This window comes from Denticeps clupeoides, chromosome 1, assembly GCF_900700375.1.
Source record: "Denticeps clupeoides chromosome 1, fDenClu1.1, whole genome shotgun sequence".
Lineage (NCBI taxonomy): Eukaryota > Metazoa > Chordata > Actinopteri > Clupeiformes > Denticipitidae > Denticeps > Denticeps clupeoides.
In genome coordinates, this window is record NC_041707.1 from 1,716,271 (window position 1) to 1,736,826 (window position 20,556).

The following is a 20,556-nucleotide window of genomic DNA, read 5'->3' on the forward strand; positions in this document are numbered from 1 at the left end:
TACATCACGATGACCTACATCTGCAGCAGTCCCCCGTGCGGACTCGTCCTGCGGCAGCTGCCGTGTCCACTCACGTCCGTACATGCGCGCATTCGCGTACGTCGGGCCGTCGGGCGATTACTTCGTCCGAGGAGCGTCTCGTTGCGCGCACGGCTGCTGCGACTAACGAGGCGGCGCAGTTCGATGCGATCGGCACTCGACTCGTCTCCCCTGTCTCCGGCCGCCCCGCCCCGCCCCGCCTCGCCCCGCCCCTCGCCGGCTCGACGCGCTCGGCGCTCCTCTGTGTGTCGCTGCGCGGTGCGGAGCTGCGGTCATGGCGGCGGACGGGATGATTCTAACGAACCACGAGCTGCAGGTCCGAGTGGGGATCCTGACAGGTGAGGAGCGGCCGGCCGGCCGGGCTGCGGGGCGCCGAGCGCCGGTGGAAACCGTCGCGTCTCGTCCCTGCTGCTTTTGCGCTAATGTTCTGATCCAGCTGCGCCAGATTTACCCGCTGACACACACACACACACACACACACACACATATATATGTGTGTGTGTGTGTGTGTGTATATATATATATATATATCTGTGTGTATATATATATATATATGCGCGGTTCAGGAGCGCATTTCATCTGATGCATAATTCATGTTCGGTACGGAGGACCGGCCCGGATAACGTGGACACTAGAGAAGAGGTGTGTGTGTGTGGATGTGTGTGGATGTGTGGATGTGTGTGTGTGTGTTGGGGGAGGGGGGCGTCACGGGGCACGTGTCTGCACCTCCTGCGCAGCAGCGCGTTGCGCATGGAACACAGAATAGTGTGTGTGTGTGTGTGTGTGTGTGTGTGTGTGTGTGACAGCTGGAATTTGGTTGCGGTTTAATATGGCCGTGGATCGTGTGACAATTACAATTGTGTGTGTGGTGGCTGCTGTGCTGTTCGTGGTATTGTTTAGATCCGGAAAAACTCACACTCACATAATATGGTGAAATTCCCGTGGTCAGGTCCATTAACCTCACTCATTTAAATAAAACACACACACACACACACACCTGCCCAGTTAGGATGGCAAACTGTAGTTTCATGCAGCTGGATTATCCCGGGTCAGATGTCACACACACACACCTGCTCCTTAAGTGTCACCTCCTCCTCTGGTTGCAGGCTGGTAAGGTGTGTGTGTGTGTGTGTGTGTGTGTGTGTGTGTGTTTCTCAACAGCTGCTGCTTATTGGCTGTGTTTAAATTGATCCCCTCGCTTCTGATTGGTGCTTCTTTGAAGCTGGTGTTGAGGAAACGGTTGATGTTCAGGTCCACGTGATGAAGATGAGTGGTGGCTTTGTGAAGTCTCTCAACCTCTGAACCCAGTTCCAGGTTGAGCACGCTGTTTTTTTTTTTTATGGGATTATTTGTCTTCAGGGCTGATTAATGTGAAAATACTTTCATGTCCCCTGACATGAAAATGTGACTTTGTGAGATGATTGAACATTAATACGAGTCCCCCAGCCTGTCTATGGTCCTGCAGTGGCTAGAAATGGCGGTCGGTGTAAAGAGTGTTTTGTTCATTCTGCTTCACCGTTCAGAGAGCGGCAGCTCAGATGGTCGGATATGGAATTTGTCCCCTTGTGATGTCATAAGGGGAAAGGTTACCTCCCCGTTTCCCATGCTTTTTCCGCCCAGAGAATTTCCCGCCCCTCCCCTAAAACATGATCTCCACCGACCGTCATTCCAAACGTGCGAAGCGTTGCAGTCGCTCGGTGATTGGATGTAAAAGTGAGCACAAATGTACGAGACTCTGTACCAAACATTGTTGGTGGATGGTATTAAGGACGTCATTTCCGCGAATGTCCCCTCAACTTCTATAGGCCTCTCTCCTCCTCATTAGCATTTAAAGCTACAGACGGTGAAACGGTGCATCCTGGGAAATCTCATTGTGGGACTGGATCAAAATGACTGGAATTCTCCACAAGAGACTTCAGATACAGAATTAGGGGACCAACAAGGCCGAGATAAAAGCAAAGAAATATTAAATATTTAAAAATATCCAATCGTTAATGTTTGAGGCCTCGTTTTTTAAACATGGACTGTTCTTTTGATACCTGGGTCCCGCCCACACCTACTCCACCTTTTGATGGCTTTGTGTGAATTTGTATGAAATGTTCCTCATTTCAGTCCCGAGGGGTTCTTCAGTTGTACCTCATGATGTTCTCCACTGATGAGCATTTACCTCTTTAAGACCTTCCCACAATGCACCTCGGTTTGTCGGTGGTGGTCAATGGGACCAGTGTGGTTACCGGAGAACCCAGATAGAAGCCAGGTGAAGCTTACGTTCTCCGTGGGTTCTCCGGGTTGCCCACCTGATCGGTGTGTAACATCTGAGCATGCTGTGAATGGTTTCTCCCAGTGGGCGGAGCCAACTTAATATAAGGGTGCAGCACTTCAGTGTGTTTGTAGTTATCAGTACTGATGTGTGTGTGTGTGTGTGTGTGTGAGTGTGTTATGATGAGTCATCCACTAGTGTGCCGTGTGTGTAATGTTGTGTTTGTGTAATATACCCTGTGTGTGTGTGTGTGTGTGTGTGGAGGGGGGGGGGGATGAGTCACTGTGGGGTGTGTGTGAGGTTGTTTGATGAACTCATTATAAACCTCGTGAATGCAGGTTGACGCCAGTCTTATTATTTTCTCTTTAATTTTTCTGACAAAGTAATAAAAGCGAGGAGGAGGAGAAAACACACACCAACTTCACCAACATCAGCATCACACACATTGCAACACAGCACATGTACGCCCCCCCCCCCCTCTCTGTCACACACACGCACACACACACACACACAATGCTTAGTATAAGATGCTTTATAGAAAAGCTGCCAGTTTGGAGCCTAATTATGTTCTCCAGTCTCCGGACAAGTGCAGAAATCCCAGCAGCCTTCTTGTACTGTGTGTGTGTGTGTGTGTGTGTGTGTGTGTGTGTGCGTGTGTGTGCATTTGGATCACATCTGATATGACGATCCAGCGTTTTAAAATCCCTCAGATGAGATTCCGATCTGTGTGTGTGTGTGTGTGTGTGTGTGTGTGTTTCTGGGCAGCTTAAAAACTCCAGCTGTGTTCACTTTCATATACCATCACCACACACACACACACACACACACACACACAGATCGGAATCTCATCTGAGGGATTTTAAAACGCTGGATCGTCATATCAGATGTGATCCAAATGCACACACACGCACACACACACACACACACACACACACACACACACACACACACACTTCCTGTCCAGTCCAGCAGGGTCCACTTCATAATGGAGGTGGTACTGTACCTTTAAATGGGCGTGGAGTTCTGGATAGTACACACACACACACACACACACACACACACACACACACACACACACACACACACCAAGCAGGGTGTTTTGAACAACACCATTCCAGATCATCCTTTTTATGCAGCTTGGAGTCTTCCTTCATAACATGTGTACACACACACACACACACACACACACACACACAGAAGATGTCAAAGATTCTGTTTTTTTATCGCTTGCTCTCCATGTAGAAACCAGCCGGCCGGCCTGAACCCCCAAAACCGACCAGCCAACCAGGGTCATGCCATGTCAACTCCTCACCATTCCACCCATTTAAACGGAGCTTGGCGTAACTGTCCAGTTTCCCTTCTGAACGAATCCGCTTCTCGTCTTTTCCTCTCCAGTGAGCGACAGCTGCTTCAGGAACCTCGCTGAAGACCGCAGTGGAGTCAACCTGAAAGATCTCGTCCACGATCCTTCTCTGTGAGTAACCGTGGGCAACTACCCGCCTAAAAAAATACATTACAATCTCTCTCTCTCTCTCTTTCTCTCTCGCTCTCTCTCTCTCTCTCTCTCTCTCTCTCTCTCTCTTTCTCTCTCGCTCTCTCTCTCTCTCTCTCTCTCTCTCTCTCTTTCTCTCTGTGTTAATGTGTATGTCACGTCCCTGTCCTCGGACGAGACTTTCTGCAAGGACAGAGCCCCTCAGGCCCCGCCCCCATCTCAGAGGTCACTCACCATCGTGTAACGTGGCATTTAAATAATTGATGAATCTGGGGCCAATTACACACGCGCCACACTTGATATTTGACGGCGGCGGTGAGGGGAATCGGATTTACTGTACGTGGCAGAAAGTGTTTACTCACAAGTACACAACAACTACACAACCGCGGCACAGCAGCATCACAAGTACGCGACAACGCGGCACGGCAACCTCACAAGTACGCAACAACGCGGCACGGCAACCTCACAACTACACAACAACCGCGGCACGGCAACCTCACAAGTACGCGACAACGCGGCACGGCAACCTCACAAGTACGCAACAAACCGCGGCACGCCAACCTCACAAGTATGCAACAACCGCGGCACGGCAACCTCACAAGTACGCAACAACCGCGGCACGGCAACCTCACAAGTACGCAACAACCGCGGCACGGCAACCTCACAAGTACGCAAAAAACCGCGGCACGGCAACCTCACAACTACGCAACAACCGCGGCACACCAGCATCACAAGTACGCGACAACGCGGCACGGCAACCTCACAAGTACGCAACAACCGCGGCACGCCAACCTCACAAGTACGCAACAACCACGGCACGCCAACCTCACAAGTACGCGACAACGCGGCACGGCAACCTCACAAGTACGCAACAACCGCGGCACGCCAACCTCACAAGTACGCAACAACCGCGGCACGCCAACCTCACAAGTACGCAACAACCGCGGCACGGCAACCTCACAAGTACGCAACAACCGCGGCACGGCAACCTCACAAGTACGCAACAACCGCGGCACGCCAACCTCACAAGTACGCAACAACCGCGGCACGCCAACCTCACAAGTACGCAACAACCACGGTGCGGCAACCTCACAAGTACGCGGCACGCCAACCTCACAAGTACGCGACAACGCGGCACGGCAACCTCACAACTACACAACAACCGCGGCACGGCAACCTCACAAGTACGCGACAACGCGGCACGCCAACCTCACAAGTACACGACAACCGCGGCACGCCAACCTCACAAGTACGCGACAACGCGGCACGGCAACCTCACAACTACACAACAACCGCGGCACGGCAACCTAACAAGTACGCGACAACGCGGCACGGCAACCTCACAAGTACACAACAACTACACAACCGCGGCACAGCAGCATCACAAGTACGCGACAATGCGGCACGGCAACCTCACAAGTACGCGACAACCGCGGCACACCAGCATCACAAGTACGCGACAACCGCGGCACGGCAACCTCACAAGTACGCGACAACGCGGCACGCCAACCTCACAAGTACACAACAACCGCGGCACGGCAACCTCACAAGTACGCGACAACGCAGCACGGCAACCTCACAAGTACGCAACAACTACACAACCGCGGCACACCAGCATCACAAGTACGCGACAACGCGGCTTGGCAACCTCACAAGTACGCGACAACGCGGCACGGCAACCTCACAACTACACAACAACCGCGGCACGGCAACCTCACAAGTACGCAACAACCGCGGCACGGCAACCTCACAACTACACAACAACCGCGGCACGGCAACCTCACAAGTACGCAACAACCGCGGCACGCCAACCTCACAAGTATGCAACAACCGCGGCACGGCAACCTCACAAGTACGCAACAACCGCGGCACGGCAACCTCACAAGTACGCAACAACCGCGGCACGGCAACCTCACAAGTACGCAAAAACCGCGGCACGGCAACCTCACAACTACGCAACAACCGCGGCACACCAGCATCACAAGTACGCGACAACGCGGCACGGCAACCTCACAAGTACGCAACAACCGCGGCACGCCAACCTCACAAGTACGCAACAACCACGGCACGCCAACCTCACAAGTACGCGACAACGCGGCACGGCAACCTCACAAGTACGCAACAACCGCGGCACGCCAACCTCACAAGTACGCAACAACCGCGGCACGCCAACCTCACAAGTACGCAACAACCGCGGCACGGCAACCTCACAAGTACGCAACAACCGCGGCACGGCAACCTCACAAGTACGCAACAACCGCGGCACGCCAACCTCACAAGTACGCAACAACCGCGGCACGCCAACCTCACAAGTACGCAACAACCACGGTGCGGCAACCTCACAAGTACGCGGCACGCCAACCTCACAAGTACGCAACAACCGCGGCACGCCAACCTCACAAGTATGCAACAACCGCGGCACGCCAACCTCACAAGTACGCAACAACCGCGGCACGCCAACCTCACAAGTACGCAGCAACGCGGCACGGCAACCTCACTACTACACAACATCCACGGCACACCAGCATCACAAGTACGCGACAACGCGGCACGGCAACCTCACAAGTACGCGACAACACGGCACGGCAACCTCACAACTACACGACAACCGCGGCACGGCAACCTCACAAGTACGCGACAACGCGGCACGGCAACCTCACAAGTACGCGACAACCGCGACACACCAGCATCACAACTACACAACAACCACGGCGCGCCAACCTCACAAGTACGCAGCAACGCGGCACGGCAACCTCACTACTACACAACATCCACGGCACACCAGCATCACAAGTACGCGACAACGCGGCACGGCAACCTCACAAGTACGCGACAACGCGGCACGGCAACCTCACAAGTACGCGACAACGCGGCACGCCAACCTCTCAAGTACACGACAACCGCGGCACGGCAACCTCACAAGTACGCGACAACGCGGCACGCCAACCTCACAAGTACACGACAACCGTGGCACGGCAACCTCACAAGTACGCGACAACGCGGCACGGCAACCTCACAAGTACGCGACAACGCGGCACGGCAACCTCACAACTACACAACAACCGCGGCACGGCAACCTCACAAGTACGCGACAACGCGGCACGCCAACCTCACAAGTACACGACAACCGCGGCACGCCAACCTCACAAGTACGCGACAACGCGGCACGGCAACCTCACAACTACACAACAACCGCGGCACGGCAACCTAACAAGTACGCGACAACGCGGCACGGCAACCTCACAAGTACACAACAACTACACAACCGCGGCACAGCAGCATCACAAGTACGCGACAATGCGGCACGGCAACCTCACAAGTACGCGACAACCGCGGCACACCAGCATCACAAGTACGCGACAACCGCGGCACGGCAACCTCACAAGTACGCGACAACGCGGCACGCCAACCTCACAAGTACACAACAACCGCGGCACGGCAACCCTCACAAGTACGCGACAACGCAGCACGGCAACCTCACAAGTACGCAACAACTACACAACCGCGGCACACCAGCATCACAAGTACGCGACAACGCGGCTTGGCAACCTCACAAGTACGCGACAACGCGGCACGGCAACCTCACAACTACACAACAACCGCGGCACGGCAACCTCACAAGTACGCAACAACCGCGGCACGGCAACCTCACAACTACACAACAACCGCGGCACGGCAACCTCACAAGTACGCAACAACCGCGGCACGCCAACCTCACAAGTATGCAACAACCGCGGCACGGCAACCTCACAAGTACGCAACAACCGCGGCACGGCAACCTCACAAGTACGCAACAACCGCGGCACGGCAACCTCACAAGTACGCAAAAACCGCGGCACGGCAACCTCACAACTACGCAACAACCGCGGCACACCAGCATCACAAGTACGCGACAACGCGGCACGGCAACCTCACAAGTACGCAACAACCGCGGCACGCCAACCTCACAAGTACGCAACAACCACGGCACGCCAACCTCACAAGTACGCGACAACGCGGCACGGCAACCTCACAAGTACGCAACAACCGCGGCACGCCAACCTCACAAGTACGCAACAACCGCGGCACGCCAACCTCACAAGTACGCAACAACCGCGGCACGGCAACCTCACAAGTACGCAACAACCGCGGCACGGCAACCTCACAAGTACGCAACAACCGCGGCACGCCAACCTCACAAGTACGCAACAACCGCGGCACGCCAACCTCACAAGTACGCAACAACCACGGTGCGGCAACCTCACAAGTACGCGGCACGCCAACCTCACAAGTACGCAACAACCGCGGCACGCCAACCTCACAAGTATGCAACAACCGCGGCACGCCAACCTCACAAGTACGCAACAACCGCGGCACGCCAACCTCACAAGTACGCAACAACCGCGGCACGGCAACCTCACAAGTACGCAACAACCGCAGCACGCCAACCTCACAAGTACGCAACAACCGCGGCACGGCAACCTCACAAGTACGCAACAACCGCGGTACGGCAACCTCACAAGTACGCAACAACCGCGGCACGCCAACCTCACAAGTACGCAACAACCGCGGCACGCCAACCTCACAAGTACGCAACAACCGCGGCACGCCAACCTCACAAGTACGCAACAACCGCGGCACGCCAACCTCACAAGTACGCAACAACCGCGGCACGGCAACCTCACAAGTACGCAACAACCGCGGCACGCCAACCTCACAAGTACGCAACAACCACGGTGCGCCAACCTCACAAGTACGCGGCACGCCAACCTCACAAGTACGCAACAACCGCGGCACGCCAACCTCGCAAGTACGCAACAACCGCGGCACGCCAACCTCGCAAGTACGCAACAACCGCGCCACGCCAACCTCGCAAGTACGCAACAACCGCGGCACGCCAACCTCACAAGTACGCAACAACCACGGTGCGCCAACCTCACAAGTACGCGGCACGCCAACCTCACAAGTACGCAACAACGCGGCACGCCAACCTCGCAAGTACGCAACAACCACGGCACGCCAACCTCACAAGTACGAGACAACCGCGGAACGCCAACCTCACAACTACACAACAACCGCAGCACGGCAACCTCACAAGTACGCGACAATGCGGCACGCCAACCTCACAACTACACGACAACCGCGGCACGCCAACCTCACAAGTACGCAACAACCGCGGCACGCCAACCTCACAAGTACGCAACAACCGTGGCACGGCAACCTCACAAGTACGAGACAACCGCGGAACGCCAACCTCACAACTACACAACAACCGCGGCACGCCAACCTCACAACTACACAACAACCGCAGCACGGCAACCTCACAAGTACGCGACAATGCGGCACGCCAACCTCACAACTACGCAACAACTGCGGCACGCCAACCTCACAAGTACGCGGCAACGCGGCACGCCAGCCTCACAAGTACGCAACAACGCGGCACGCCAGCCTCACAAGTACGCAACAACGCGGCACGCCAGCCTCACAAGTACGCAACAACGCGGCACGCCAGCCTCACAAGTACGCAACAACGCGGCACGCCAGCCTCACAAGTACGCAACAACGCGGCACGCCAACCTCACAAGTACGCAACAACCGTGGCACGCCAACCTTACAAGTACACGGCAACCACGGTGCGTCAACCTCACAAGTACACAACTACAGCACGTCAACTACACAACTGTGGCACGCCAGCATCACAAGTATGCGCCAACCGTTGCACGCCAACCTCACAAGTACACACCAACCTTACAAGTACACGCTAACCACAACACGCCAACCTCACAAGTTCACAACAACTACAGCACGGCAACTACACAAACGTGGCACACCAGCATCACAAGTATGCGACAACCGTGGCACACCAACCTCACAAGTACACAACAACTACGGCACGCCAACTACACAACCGCGGCACGCCAGCATCACAAGTACGCGACAACTGCGGCACGGCAACCTCACAAGTACGCGACAACTGCGGCACGGCAACCTCACAAGTACGCGACAACCGTGACACGGCATCCTCACAAGTACGCAACAACCGCGACACGCCAACCTCACAACTACACAACAACTACAGCACGCCAACCTCACAAGTATGTGACAACGGCATGCCAACTTCACAACTACATGCAAACCATGGCACCCCAACCTCACAAGTACACAACAACCATGGCACGCCAACCTCACAAGTACACGGCAACAGCGGCACGCCAACCTTACAACTACACAACATTTATCAGACGCCCTTATCCAGAGCGACTTACAATCAGTAGTTACAAGGGACAGTCCCCCCCTGGAGACACTCAGGGTTAAGTGTCTTGCTCAGGGACACGATGGTAGTAAGTGGGGTTTGAACCCGGGTCTTCTGGTTCATAGGCGAGTGTGTTACCCACTAGGCTACTACCACCCCCCTACACGCCAACCCCATAACTACAGCATGGTAGTACACGACAACTACAGCACGGCAACTACAAAACCGCTGCTCACAAACCTTACAAGTACATGACAACTGCGGCACGCCAACCCCACAAATACACAACAACTACAGCACACTAACTACACAACCACAGCACGACAGCCTCACAAGTAGGGCTGCAACAACGAATCGATTGAATTGATTAAAATCGATTACTAAAAGAGTTGGCAACTAATTTCCTAATCGGTTCGTTATGTCGCGCGACGCGGAGACGTTTGATTATTAAAAAAAAAAACTTTATTTGAGCGCGGAGTGAACACACTCGGTCTCTCTCACGCACAGATGCTAGCAGAGTTTGGCGCATCATAGACAGCGCGGAGCAAAAACTAAAAAAAACAAGCGGAGGTAGAGGACAGATACATGGCGGAGGTAGAGAAATCTGCGCGAAAATATGCAAAAGCGACATGGCATGGCACGGGAGCACCACGGCAATGATCCTGCACCTGAAACGCGTGTTTAATGAGGAGGAAGAAGGGAGTTCAGCAGCAGGGGAAGTCACTACAGAATCCTACTTTAGTTCCGCTGTGAAGTGAGGAACGTAATGTCCCTGGTGCTGGTGTTTACTCGTTATCCAGCTTGACAGGCATGACAAGTTAGCGTTAGCGCGTTAATAACAGTAGTAAAGCAGGGCTGCTATAGTTACTTTGCATTTAAAGACTGAAGACATGTTTTTATTCACTATTAGTTTTCTTACCCCATTGGCAGATCTTTTTGCTTGTTTTAAACAAACAATCACTTAATTCTGAGATGTTTTATCAGAAAACAAGACATCATTTCTTATGCTATTTCATGTGTCTAGTAAGTTTGTGCACTTTTTTGAATAAAGGGTTGGAAATGAATGCTTTTCTTGTTTTTTTATTTTTATTTTTTAAATTATCCGATTATACGATTAATAAAAAAAATAATTGACAGATTAATCGATTATTAAAATAATCGTTAGTTGCAGCCCTACTCACAAGTACTCGACAACCACAGCACGCAAGCCTCACCACTACACAACAACTACAGCACGGCAACTACACAACCACGACACGCCAGCCTCACAAGTACACGTCAACCACGACACGCCAGCCTCACAAGTACACGGCAACCACGGCACGCCAGCCTCACAACTACGCAACAACTACAGCACGCCAGCCTCACAAGTACACGGCAACCACGGCACGCCAGCCTCACAACTACGCAACAACTACAGCACGCCAGCCTCACAAGTACACAACAACCACGACATGCCAGCCTCACAAGTACACAACAACTACAGCACACCAACTACACAACCACAGCATGCCAGCCTCACAAATACATGCCAACCACGGCACGCCAGCCTCACAACTACACAACAACGACACGCCAGCCTCACAAGTACACGGCAACCACGGCACACCAGCCTCACAAGTACATGCCAACCACGGCACGCCAGCCTCACAACTACACAACAACTACAGAACGCCAACTACACAACCGCGGCATGCCAGCCTCACAAGTACACTGGAACCACGTCATGCCAACCTCAACAACCACAAGCCAACCAATGGTGGCCTAGTGGGCAAAGGAGCGGACCCGTATTCTAACGGTTGCTGGTTCGAATCCTTAATGCCAAGGTGCCTCCCTGGGCACCTGTCATGACTGCCCACTGCATCACAATAAGGTGATGGGTTAAATGCAGAGGACACAGTTTGTTGTGTCAGTGTGTGCTGTGCTTGCTATGTATCACAATGACTTCACTTTCACTTTTTTTTCCTCAACTACACAGTATTTTAAAAATGTTGTCTTTACGGTGACTGGGTTAAAAGTGAACGTGGTGGTCAGAACAGTGCTTTCCATGGGTCAATTACAGTGTGGGTCGAGGTACAGGAGGGGGCGTTCAGAATCAGCGTCGGGGTCCAGGTGGCCAAACGGCAACATCGAGGTTAGAATGTCAGGCATGGGAGTTTAATCCAGGGCAGAGAAGAAGCAAACAGCAACTAAGGAACAAATTTACAATGATGAGCAAGCAAGTATTCAAGATGGCCGGCAAGTATTTATAGAGGCCTCGTCCTCATCTGTTTGTGGGTGTGTGCCCCCTGCTGGCGGGGAAGTGGAATGGGAACCGTGATACAACCACCATATGCACGGTAACTTCACAACAACCATCACATGCACATGATGGACAAGGGGTAGCTCATGCCTCTTCTGTACTGCAGTTCACACATTGACTATAGATTCCATGTGAACTTTGTGTCCCTTGATAGCGCACCAGTCCTTCAGTGGGGTGTGATGTAACATCCCTGAAATGCGGTCAGTTACAAATCCTTCCCCCACTCTGGGAAAATCCCTTCCGCTCTGAATAAGATGGATGTCAGAATGGATTAAAAAGTGAAGTGAAGGCTCTGCAATTCTCTTGTGGCTTGATTCTGCAAAACGTGAACCCCGTGTGAATGGAACGGTTTTTGTCATCGTTTTTTTTTTACTTTATTGTATCCGATATTTCAATGGCTGTGGTTTGGGAAAAAAAGGCGCTTCAATCAGCCGTTTATACGTGTGCTTCACAGACCACACCCCCTTGAGAAATCGGACAGGACTGTGCCGTAGGGGTGTGGAAGCTGATGGATGTGAAACTTGCTGAACTCACCGTTTCTGTTCCTCTCATTTGATCTGAGGTCTAATTCGTCTCCTGATTGGTGCATTTCTGAAGATTAAACAGCCCCTGTGTTTTTCGTTCTGCCCACAGGCTTGGCGGCATCATTGCTGCATACAAAATCGTCCCTGATGAGATCGATGAGATAAAGGTAAAAATGATGTTTCCTGTGACATTACTGTGACAATACTTTTCGTGTAGCATTACACTACATTCATGACATTTCCTGTAACGCTGCATCCACTACAATTCATTAAGCATTACACTGTATTAACTACATTTCCAATATCCCTACACTACACCCACTACATTTCCTGTAACATTAAACCACATCCTTTACATTTCCTGTAAAGTTAAACTACATCTACTGCAAATCCTGTAGCAATGCACTGCATCCTCTGCTTTCTTTCTTCTTGTAACACATATGATACCGCATTTCCCTCTGAAAAATATTTGTTGTATTAGTTTACTTGTCACATACATAGTCATGAAGTGAATCCTAACCCTGTATGTATATATGTTTTACATCTGTATATGTTCATATATATATATGTGTGTGTATACACACACACACACAGGGTGGGCCATTTATATGGATACACCTTAATAAAATGGGAATGGTTGGTGATATTAACGTCCTGTTTGTGGCACATTAGTATATATGAAGGGGCAAACTTTTCAAGATGGGTGGTGACCATAGTGGCCATTTTGAAGTTGGCCATCTTGGTTCCAACTTTGTTTTTTTCAATAGGAAGAGGGTCATGTGACATCAAATTTATTGGTAATTTCACAAGAAAAACAGTGGTGTGCTTGGTTTTAACATAACTTCATTATTTCATGAGTTTTCTGACCACTTATAAAATGTGTTCAATGTCACCAACCATTCCCACTTTATTAAGGTGTATCCATATAAATGACCCACCCTGTATATATGTAAGAGAGGACCTGTAGATCCCCATGTGCAGGACAGCTGAGCAGGGATGGTGGCAGGGATGTAGACACTAAGTGGTTGCAATTCGAAGACAGACTCAGTTTATTAAATTATATATAAAAAAAACTTCAATAAACAGTTTTAGAATATAAATAACAAAACAGAAGTCAACCTAAAAATCGCCAATAAAACTCTGCTCTCTTTTCATTTCTCTCATCTTGGGCCAGCCTTTATGGTCCTGGACAAAAATAGGACATTAATTAAAAATACATGAATTATCTTTACAAAAAGCATTTAAGCAGTTCTTAATAAATCATATTGTGCATTCATCTAATAATAAACATTTAAAACATTGCCCAATCATTAATTTATAAATAATTTGACCTTTTTACCTATAACCCCCTCTGCCTCAACGCCACCATGGTACATTCTTAGCTCCGCCCTTCACTAGCAGCCAGGAAACTTTTAAAACGCTCCACAGTCCTTTACTGTGACTAAACTACCTTTATTAGTCTGGCTGCTTTACTAACCTGGTTAGGGCACGAGCTAAACACCAGTGACAGTTTTACCGTTACTGTTACTGGTAACAGGCGCTGGCTCTGTGACAATATAATACATAACATTTGTACATAGAGGGGTAGACGAAGAGCACAAAGTCCCAGGTTCAAGCCCCACTTACTACCATCGTGTCCCTGAGCATGACTCTTATCCCTGAGTGTGTCCAGGGGGGGACTGTCCCTGAGTGTTACGCTAGAATCCTGGCTACAAAAGTAAAAAGTGTATAAAGTGACAATGCGGTATAGATCACTAGCGTAGGAGCTGCATTAGTAGAACCTGTCAGGGTGATCTGGACGATGGACTGTGTGTTTGTGGGACAGGAGACACTGGTGGACTGGTGTGATGATAAGGAGCTCAACCTCATCCTGACCACTGGAGGCACCGGCTTCGCCCCGCGGGATGTCACTCCGGAGGTAGGGAGGCGTCCTCATCACAAAGCACTGAGCGACTGTCTGAGGTTCACTTGTGAATTAGTGTGTGTGTGTGTAAAACAATTTGATAATATGTGGTGTGTGTGTGTGTGTGTATGTGTGTGTGTGTTTTCAGGCCACCAGAGAAGTGATTGAGAGGGAGGCTCCAGGAATGGCCCTCGCTATGCTGATGGGTTCTCTTAATGTTACACCCCTCGGCATGCTGTCCAGGTAAGAGAAAGACATACAATCTGTCTCTCTCACACACACACACACACACACTGCTGATGTCTGTTTGGTTTTCTCTTCAGGCCGGTGTGTGGAATCAGAGGGAAAACCCTCATCATTAATCTCCCTGGCAGCAAGAAGGGCTCACAGGTGTGTGTGTGTGTGTTTCTGAAATATATAAACTTCTGTGCCACGTCTGTGATTATTGCACTATACTGTGTGAGTCTCTCACACACACACACACACACTGACTGACTGGTCAGGATGACGGTCACTGCAGGGTGAACAGTGGCAGTAAGTCTGATCTCAGCTTCTCGCCGCTCCCTTCAGGAGTGTTTCCAGTTCATCCTGCCAGCGCTTCCTCATGCCATCGACCTCCTGCGGGATGCGGTGGTCCGGGTGAAGGAGGTCCACAATGCCCTGGGGGACCTGCCCTCCCCACCCCCACCGCTGTCCCCTCTGCCACCGGTCACCAGCCCACACAAGCAGATGGAGGACAAGGGCGTCCAGTGCGAAGAGGAGGACGAGGAGAAGAAGGACAGCGGCGTGGCGTCCACCGAGGACAGCGGCTCCTCCCACATTACTGCAGCCGCCATCGCTGCCAAGGTAACTTCTGTCGGAGGGGTCAGGGGTCAGGCTGAAGACTTGGCTGTGTCAGTGAAGCCAGACCTTCAGTGACCATTCCAAACACGCTGTCATCATCTCCACCATCATCATTCTCCATGTGTGTGACACCACACACACCACTGTGTTCGCAACCTGAGTGTCTTTGTCTGATATTTGTTTCCGTGTATGCGATACATAAATACATGTGTGTGTTTGTGTTGTGGTGTGTGTGTGTGTGTGTGTGTGTGGTTCATCTCATTAGCTGTTGTGCGTCACTGTCCACCCTTAGAGCATGAAGCCCACCTCCAGCTACGCTGCTGTCATGGGGAAGGGTGGGCAGTCCACACCTGGTCTCCTGCCCCGTCCCCCTGCCCATTTCACCTGTTGCTGTGGAGACCAGTCGGTAAGACTCCACCTCCATGCCATGTGATTCCCGACGCCACTCCCCCATTGTTGTGGAGAACACGTCTGGCCGGTTGAGTTGAGGCAAAATAATTCACAACCATCTTCCTTTCAGATCCCAGACTCCATCATTTCACGAGGCGTGCAGGTGTTGCCACGAGATACAGCCTCCCTCAGCACCACGCCCTCAGAGTCGCCACGTGCCCAGCCCTCGCGGTTCTCCACTGCCTCCTGCCCCACCCCCAAGGTAAGTGGCTCCACCCTCTTTTTTTTTTTTACCCACTCCATCTTACATTCTTGTATTCCACCTCAAAGCTCCATCTCACAGCTGTACCGTGGCTTCATCAGAAATCCTCCTCCTGAAGATTCATCCAGTTGCTTAACACCTCCCATTCCCCCCGCAGCATGGGATTCCAACACCGGTCACCTGATTACAAAGGGGCGGGCTCTTTGGTCTCCATAGATGCTTGACTAATGCGGATTTGTTGTTTCTGTGTGTTTCTCTGCAGAGTCGGTTATTTGGATTATGGATTATTTGTCTATATCTGTAGAGTGGGAGGAGGGGCATTCGTTCATTCGTTCATTCCCATCAGTCTGAACTCTGCTGGTGTACTGTTCCACAATTCCATTCTCATCCGACATGTGAGTTGCAGGTGGTGCCGTAGCAACAGAGACGCGTATCCTGGGTTGCAGTGTAGCGCTGCCATCTATATTCTGCCTCTCTCGCTCTCTCTCTCTCTCTCTCTCTCTCTCTCTCTCTCTATATGTCTGCGTGTGTGGGTGCACATCTGTAAATTATTATAGTTTCTCCGAAGACTCTACTATTAGACTAGTTTGTACTCTGTACCCTTTCTCGTGGGTTCTGTTGTTTGTGTCTGTGTCCACCCTGAGAAGCTAATAATATGCAGTTGCATGTGACCATTGGAAATGAATAATAGTTTTGTGTTAAATGTGCTGTAAATAACCTGTAACATTGATATTCTTATATATAGTCACTTCCAAGAAGCGCTGTTAAAAGGATATATAGAGATATACTATACCACTCGTCCTCCGGCTGCTCCCGCCAGGGGTCACCACAGCGGATTGTGTGCTGTGGCTCACTTGGAAGACTGCGCGTGGTGACTTGCTGGTACACCGTCGCAACGTGACTCGCTGGATTGCTGTTGCATGGTGACTCGCTGGTGGCTGTGTCTAGCTGGGACGCCGTGACTGGCTGAGGTGCCGGCGCACCGTGACTCGCTGACACTCTTCTGGCGGCTGTGACTCGCTTGGACACTGTCATGCTGAGACTAGCTGTGCGGCTGAGACTAGCTGTGTGGCTGAGACTCGCTTGGACACCGTCACACTGAGACTCGCTGGTGGTTGTGTCTAGCTGGGACGCCATTGTGCTGTGACTCGCTTGGACACCATCACGCTGAGACTCGCTGGTGGCTGAGACTCGCTGAGACTCACTGGCGGCTGAGACTCGGTTGGACACCATCGCGCTGAGACTTGCTGGCGGCTGAGACTCGCTTGGACACCGTCGCGCTGAGACTCGCTGGCGGCTGAGACTCGCTGAGACTCACTGGCGGCTGAGACTCGCTTGGACACCGTCATGCTGAGACTCGCTGGTGGCTGAGACTCGCTTGGACACCGTCGTGCTGAGACTCGCTGGTGGCTGAGACTCGCTTGGACACCGTTGCGCTGAGACTCGCTGGCGGCTGAGACTCGCTGAGACTCGCTGGCGGCTGAGACTCGCTGAGACTCACTGGCGGCTGAGACTCGCTTGGACACCGTCATGCTGAGACTCGCTGGTGGCTGAGACTCGCTTGGACACCGTCGCGCTGAGACTCGCTGGTGGCTGAGACTCGCTGAGACTCACTGGCGGCTGAGACTCACTTGGACACCATTGCGCTGAGACTCGCTGAGACTCGCTGAGACTCTCTGGCGGCTGAGACTCGTTTGGACACCGTCACGCTTAGACTCGCCGGCAGCTGAGCCTCGTTGGGACACCAAAAGTGTCTCGCCGGGACGGCGTGACTTCCTTGGATGGCATTGTGCTGTGACTCGCTGGGACACCGTTGCACGGTCACTCGCTAAGGCGCCATCGCATGCCGACTCGACGCAAAAATAATGTGTTTTCTTGTGTCTTCTTATAACATAACAGACACGTACACACACTGGGCGCGTGGTGTAGAGTGTGTATGTGTGTGTTGAGGAACATCTGGTCTTCTCTGTGGTTGGAGTGGAGAGTAGATTCCATCTGTCCTCTTCTCTCCATATTTCGGTTGTCCCGTTGCTCTTATTTGGTTCATATCTTCATTTTCTCCGCTTTTATTCCCTCCTGTTTTAAATTGAAGTCAGTTCCCTTCACTTATCTTCACTCATCTTCTTTCGTCTGTTATCTCTCTGCTTCCTCTCCATCTTTATGTCTCCCTCCCTCCCCCTCGCCTTCCCACAGACTCCCTCTCAAGTGTGTGTGTGTGTGTGTGTGTGTGTGTTGGAGCCCAGAGCTCCCTTCTCTGTTGTTCTGTCAGGATCAGCCATGGTAAGCTCCGTCTCTTCTTCCTGCATGCAGCGTGCATCACTGCATCTTAAACTCTGTGTGTGTGTGTGTGTGTGTGTGTGTGTGTGTGTGATAGAGAGATTTTGCATTAAGACGATCCATTTCTCAGATGCTGGGGGAGGTTCTGTCTGATTTCAGTCTCCTCTGCTCTTCGTCCAACATGGACACGGATCCCTGCAAATGACCTGATGGCGGTCATTTTTATTACCTGTATTACTGGACTAGGCTGACTATTTTTTTAACTTCATGGTCCAATGTCAGCATCACACAGGTTTCTGGAGGTTCCGTATCGTATTCGCCTTCATCGCTGTAGAGAGGAAATATTCACACACCAGCCAGTGTTTGTTCATTCTGCTTGATTATGCAAATGAAGGACATGAACACACTGTGTGTGTGTGTTTGTCAGAAAGCATGCTCTGCTTTTCAGCAGACACCGTTGTGATGTGTCCTCATGTGTAGTCAGTGGAGCATGCAGATCGACCACACACACACACACACACACATTCAGAAATGATCATTTCTCAACCACAGTTCTTTTGTTTGTGTGTGTGTGTGTGTGTGTGTGTGTGTGTGTACACTCATGCGAAAATGCGCGTGTGTGTGTACTTTTTCTGCTCACCGAGGCGTTAAGCACTTTCCATGCCGCCTCTAGGGAGTGTGTGTGTATGTGTGTGTGTGTGTGTGTGTGTGTGTGTGTGTGAAGAGGATGAAAATGTTGCTGAGTGGGAAAGAACTGTGGATTTACTGATTTTGGAGGTGGGGACTGAGGAAATCAACAAAAGTTTCTTAATGACCGTCAGAGTCAGTGTGTGTGTGTGTGTGTGTGTGTGTGTGTGTGGTTCTGAACAGAAAACAGTACATGCTCCTGTCTTCTCTAGACGTGCATTACAGACACAGTCTGAGTTTTCTAGACTCTGTCTTTAACAGAAGTTCACCAGCAACAGCAGTTGCATTTACAGCATTTACCCTGATCCAGAGCGTCTTACAGTCAGTAGTTACAGGGACAGTCCCCCCCTGGAGACACTCAGGGTTAAGCGTCTTGCTCAGGGACACGATGGTTGCTACCCTGTGGGTCAGTTCTGCATCAAATACACACTCATCACATTAACACACACACAAACTGTACATACTCATCATAGTGAAACACACATAAACCCAGCACACACTCATCACATTAACACACACACACACACCATACACATTCATCACATTAACACACTCACACACCCCATACACATTCATCACATTAACACACACACACACACACTCATCACATTAACACACACACAAACTGCACATACTCATCATAGTGAAACACACATAAACCCAGCACACACTCATCACATTAACACACACATACACACTCATCACATTAACACACACACAAACTGCACATACTCATCATAGTGAAACACACATAAACCCAGCACACACTCATCACATTAACACACATACACACACCCATACACACTCATCATATTAACACACACACAAACTCTACATACTCATCATAGTGAAACACACATAAACCCAGCACACACTCATCACATTAACACACACACCATACACATTCATCATATTAACACACTCACACACCCCATAAACATTCATCACATTAACACACTCACACACCCCATACACACTCATCACATTAACACACACATAAACCCAGCACATACTCATCACATTAGCACACACACACACACACACACACTCATCACATTAACACACACACAAACTGTACATACTCATCATAGTGAAACACACATAAACCCAGCACACACTCATCACATTAATACACACACACACACACACACATACACACTCATCACATTAACACACACACAAACTGTACATACTCATCATAGTGAAACACACATAAACCCAGCACACACTCATCACATTAACACACACACACACACACACACACACACCCATACACACTCATCACATTAACACAGAAATCCCGTACACACAAACCCCGCACACACTTATCACATTGGTCCTCTGT

The 20,556-nt window shown here is 51.1% G+C and overlaps 1 protein-coding gene across 15 annotated transcripts in view; it reads left to right on the top strand.

The window, feature by feature from the left end:
- The first annotated feature begins 248 nt into the window (after window positions 1–248).
- The window catches only part of LOC114784770 (gephyrin-like), a 29,605-nt gene continuing 9,297 nt past the window's right edge, over window positions 249–20,556 (top strand). For 10 of the 15 annotated variants that reach the window (XM_028970429.1, XM_028970455.1, XM_028970438.1 and 7 more), the window contains exons 1-9: window positions 249–377; window positions 3,695–3,773; window positions 12,959–13,016; window positions 14,675–14,767; window positions 14,901–14,995; window positions 15,076–15,142; window positions 15,323–15,598; window positions 15,888–16,001; window positions 16,116–16,247. In XM_028970429.1, coding sequence (XP_028826262.1) covers window positions 314–377; window positions 3,695–3,773; window positions 12,959–13,016; window positions 14,675–14,767; window positions 14,901–14,995; window positions 15,076–15,142; window positions 15,323–15,598; window positions 15,888–16,001; window positions 16,116–16,247 — 978 coding nt within the window. In that variant the 5' untranslated portion in view covers window positions 249–313. Of the gene's footprint in view, window positions 378–3,694; window positions 3,774–12,958; window positions 13,017–14,674; window positions 14,768–14,900; window positions 14,996–15,075; window positions 15,143–15,322; window positions 15,599–15,860; window positions 16,002–16,115; window positions 16,248–16,509; window positions 16,643–20,556 lie in introns of those variants that run through there. The other 5 variants (XM_028970465.1, XM_028970547.1, XM_028970525.1 and 2 more) reach the window with 3 other exon arrangements.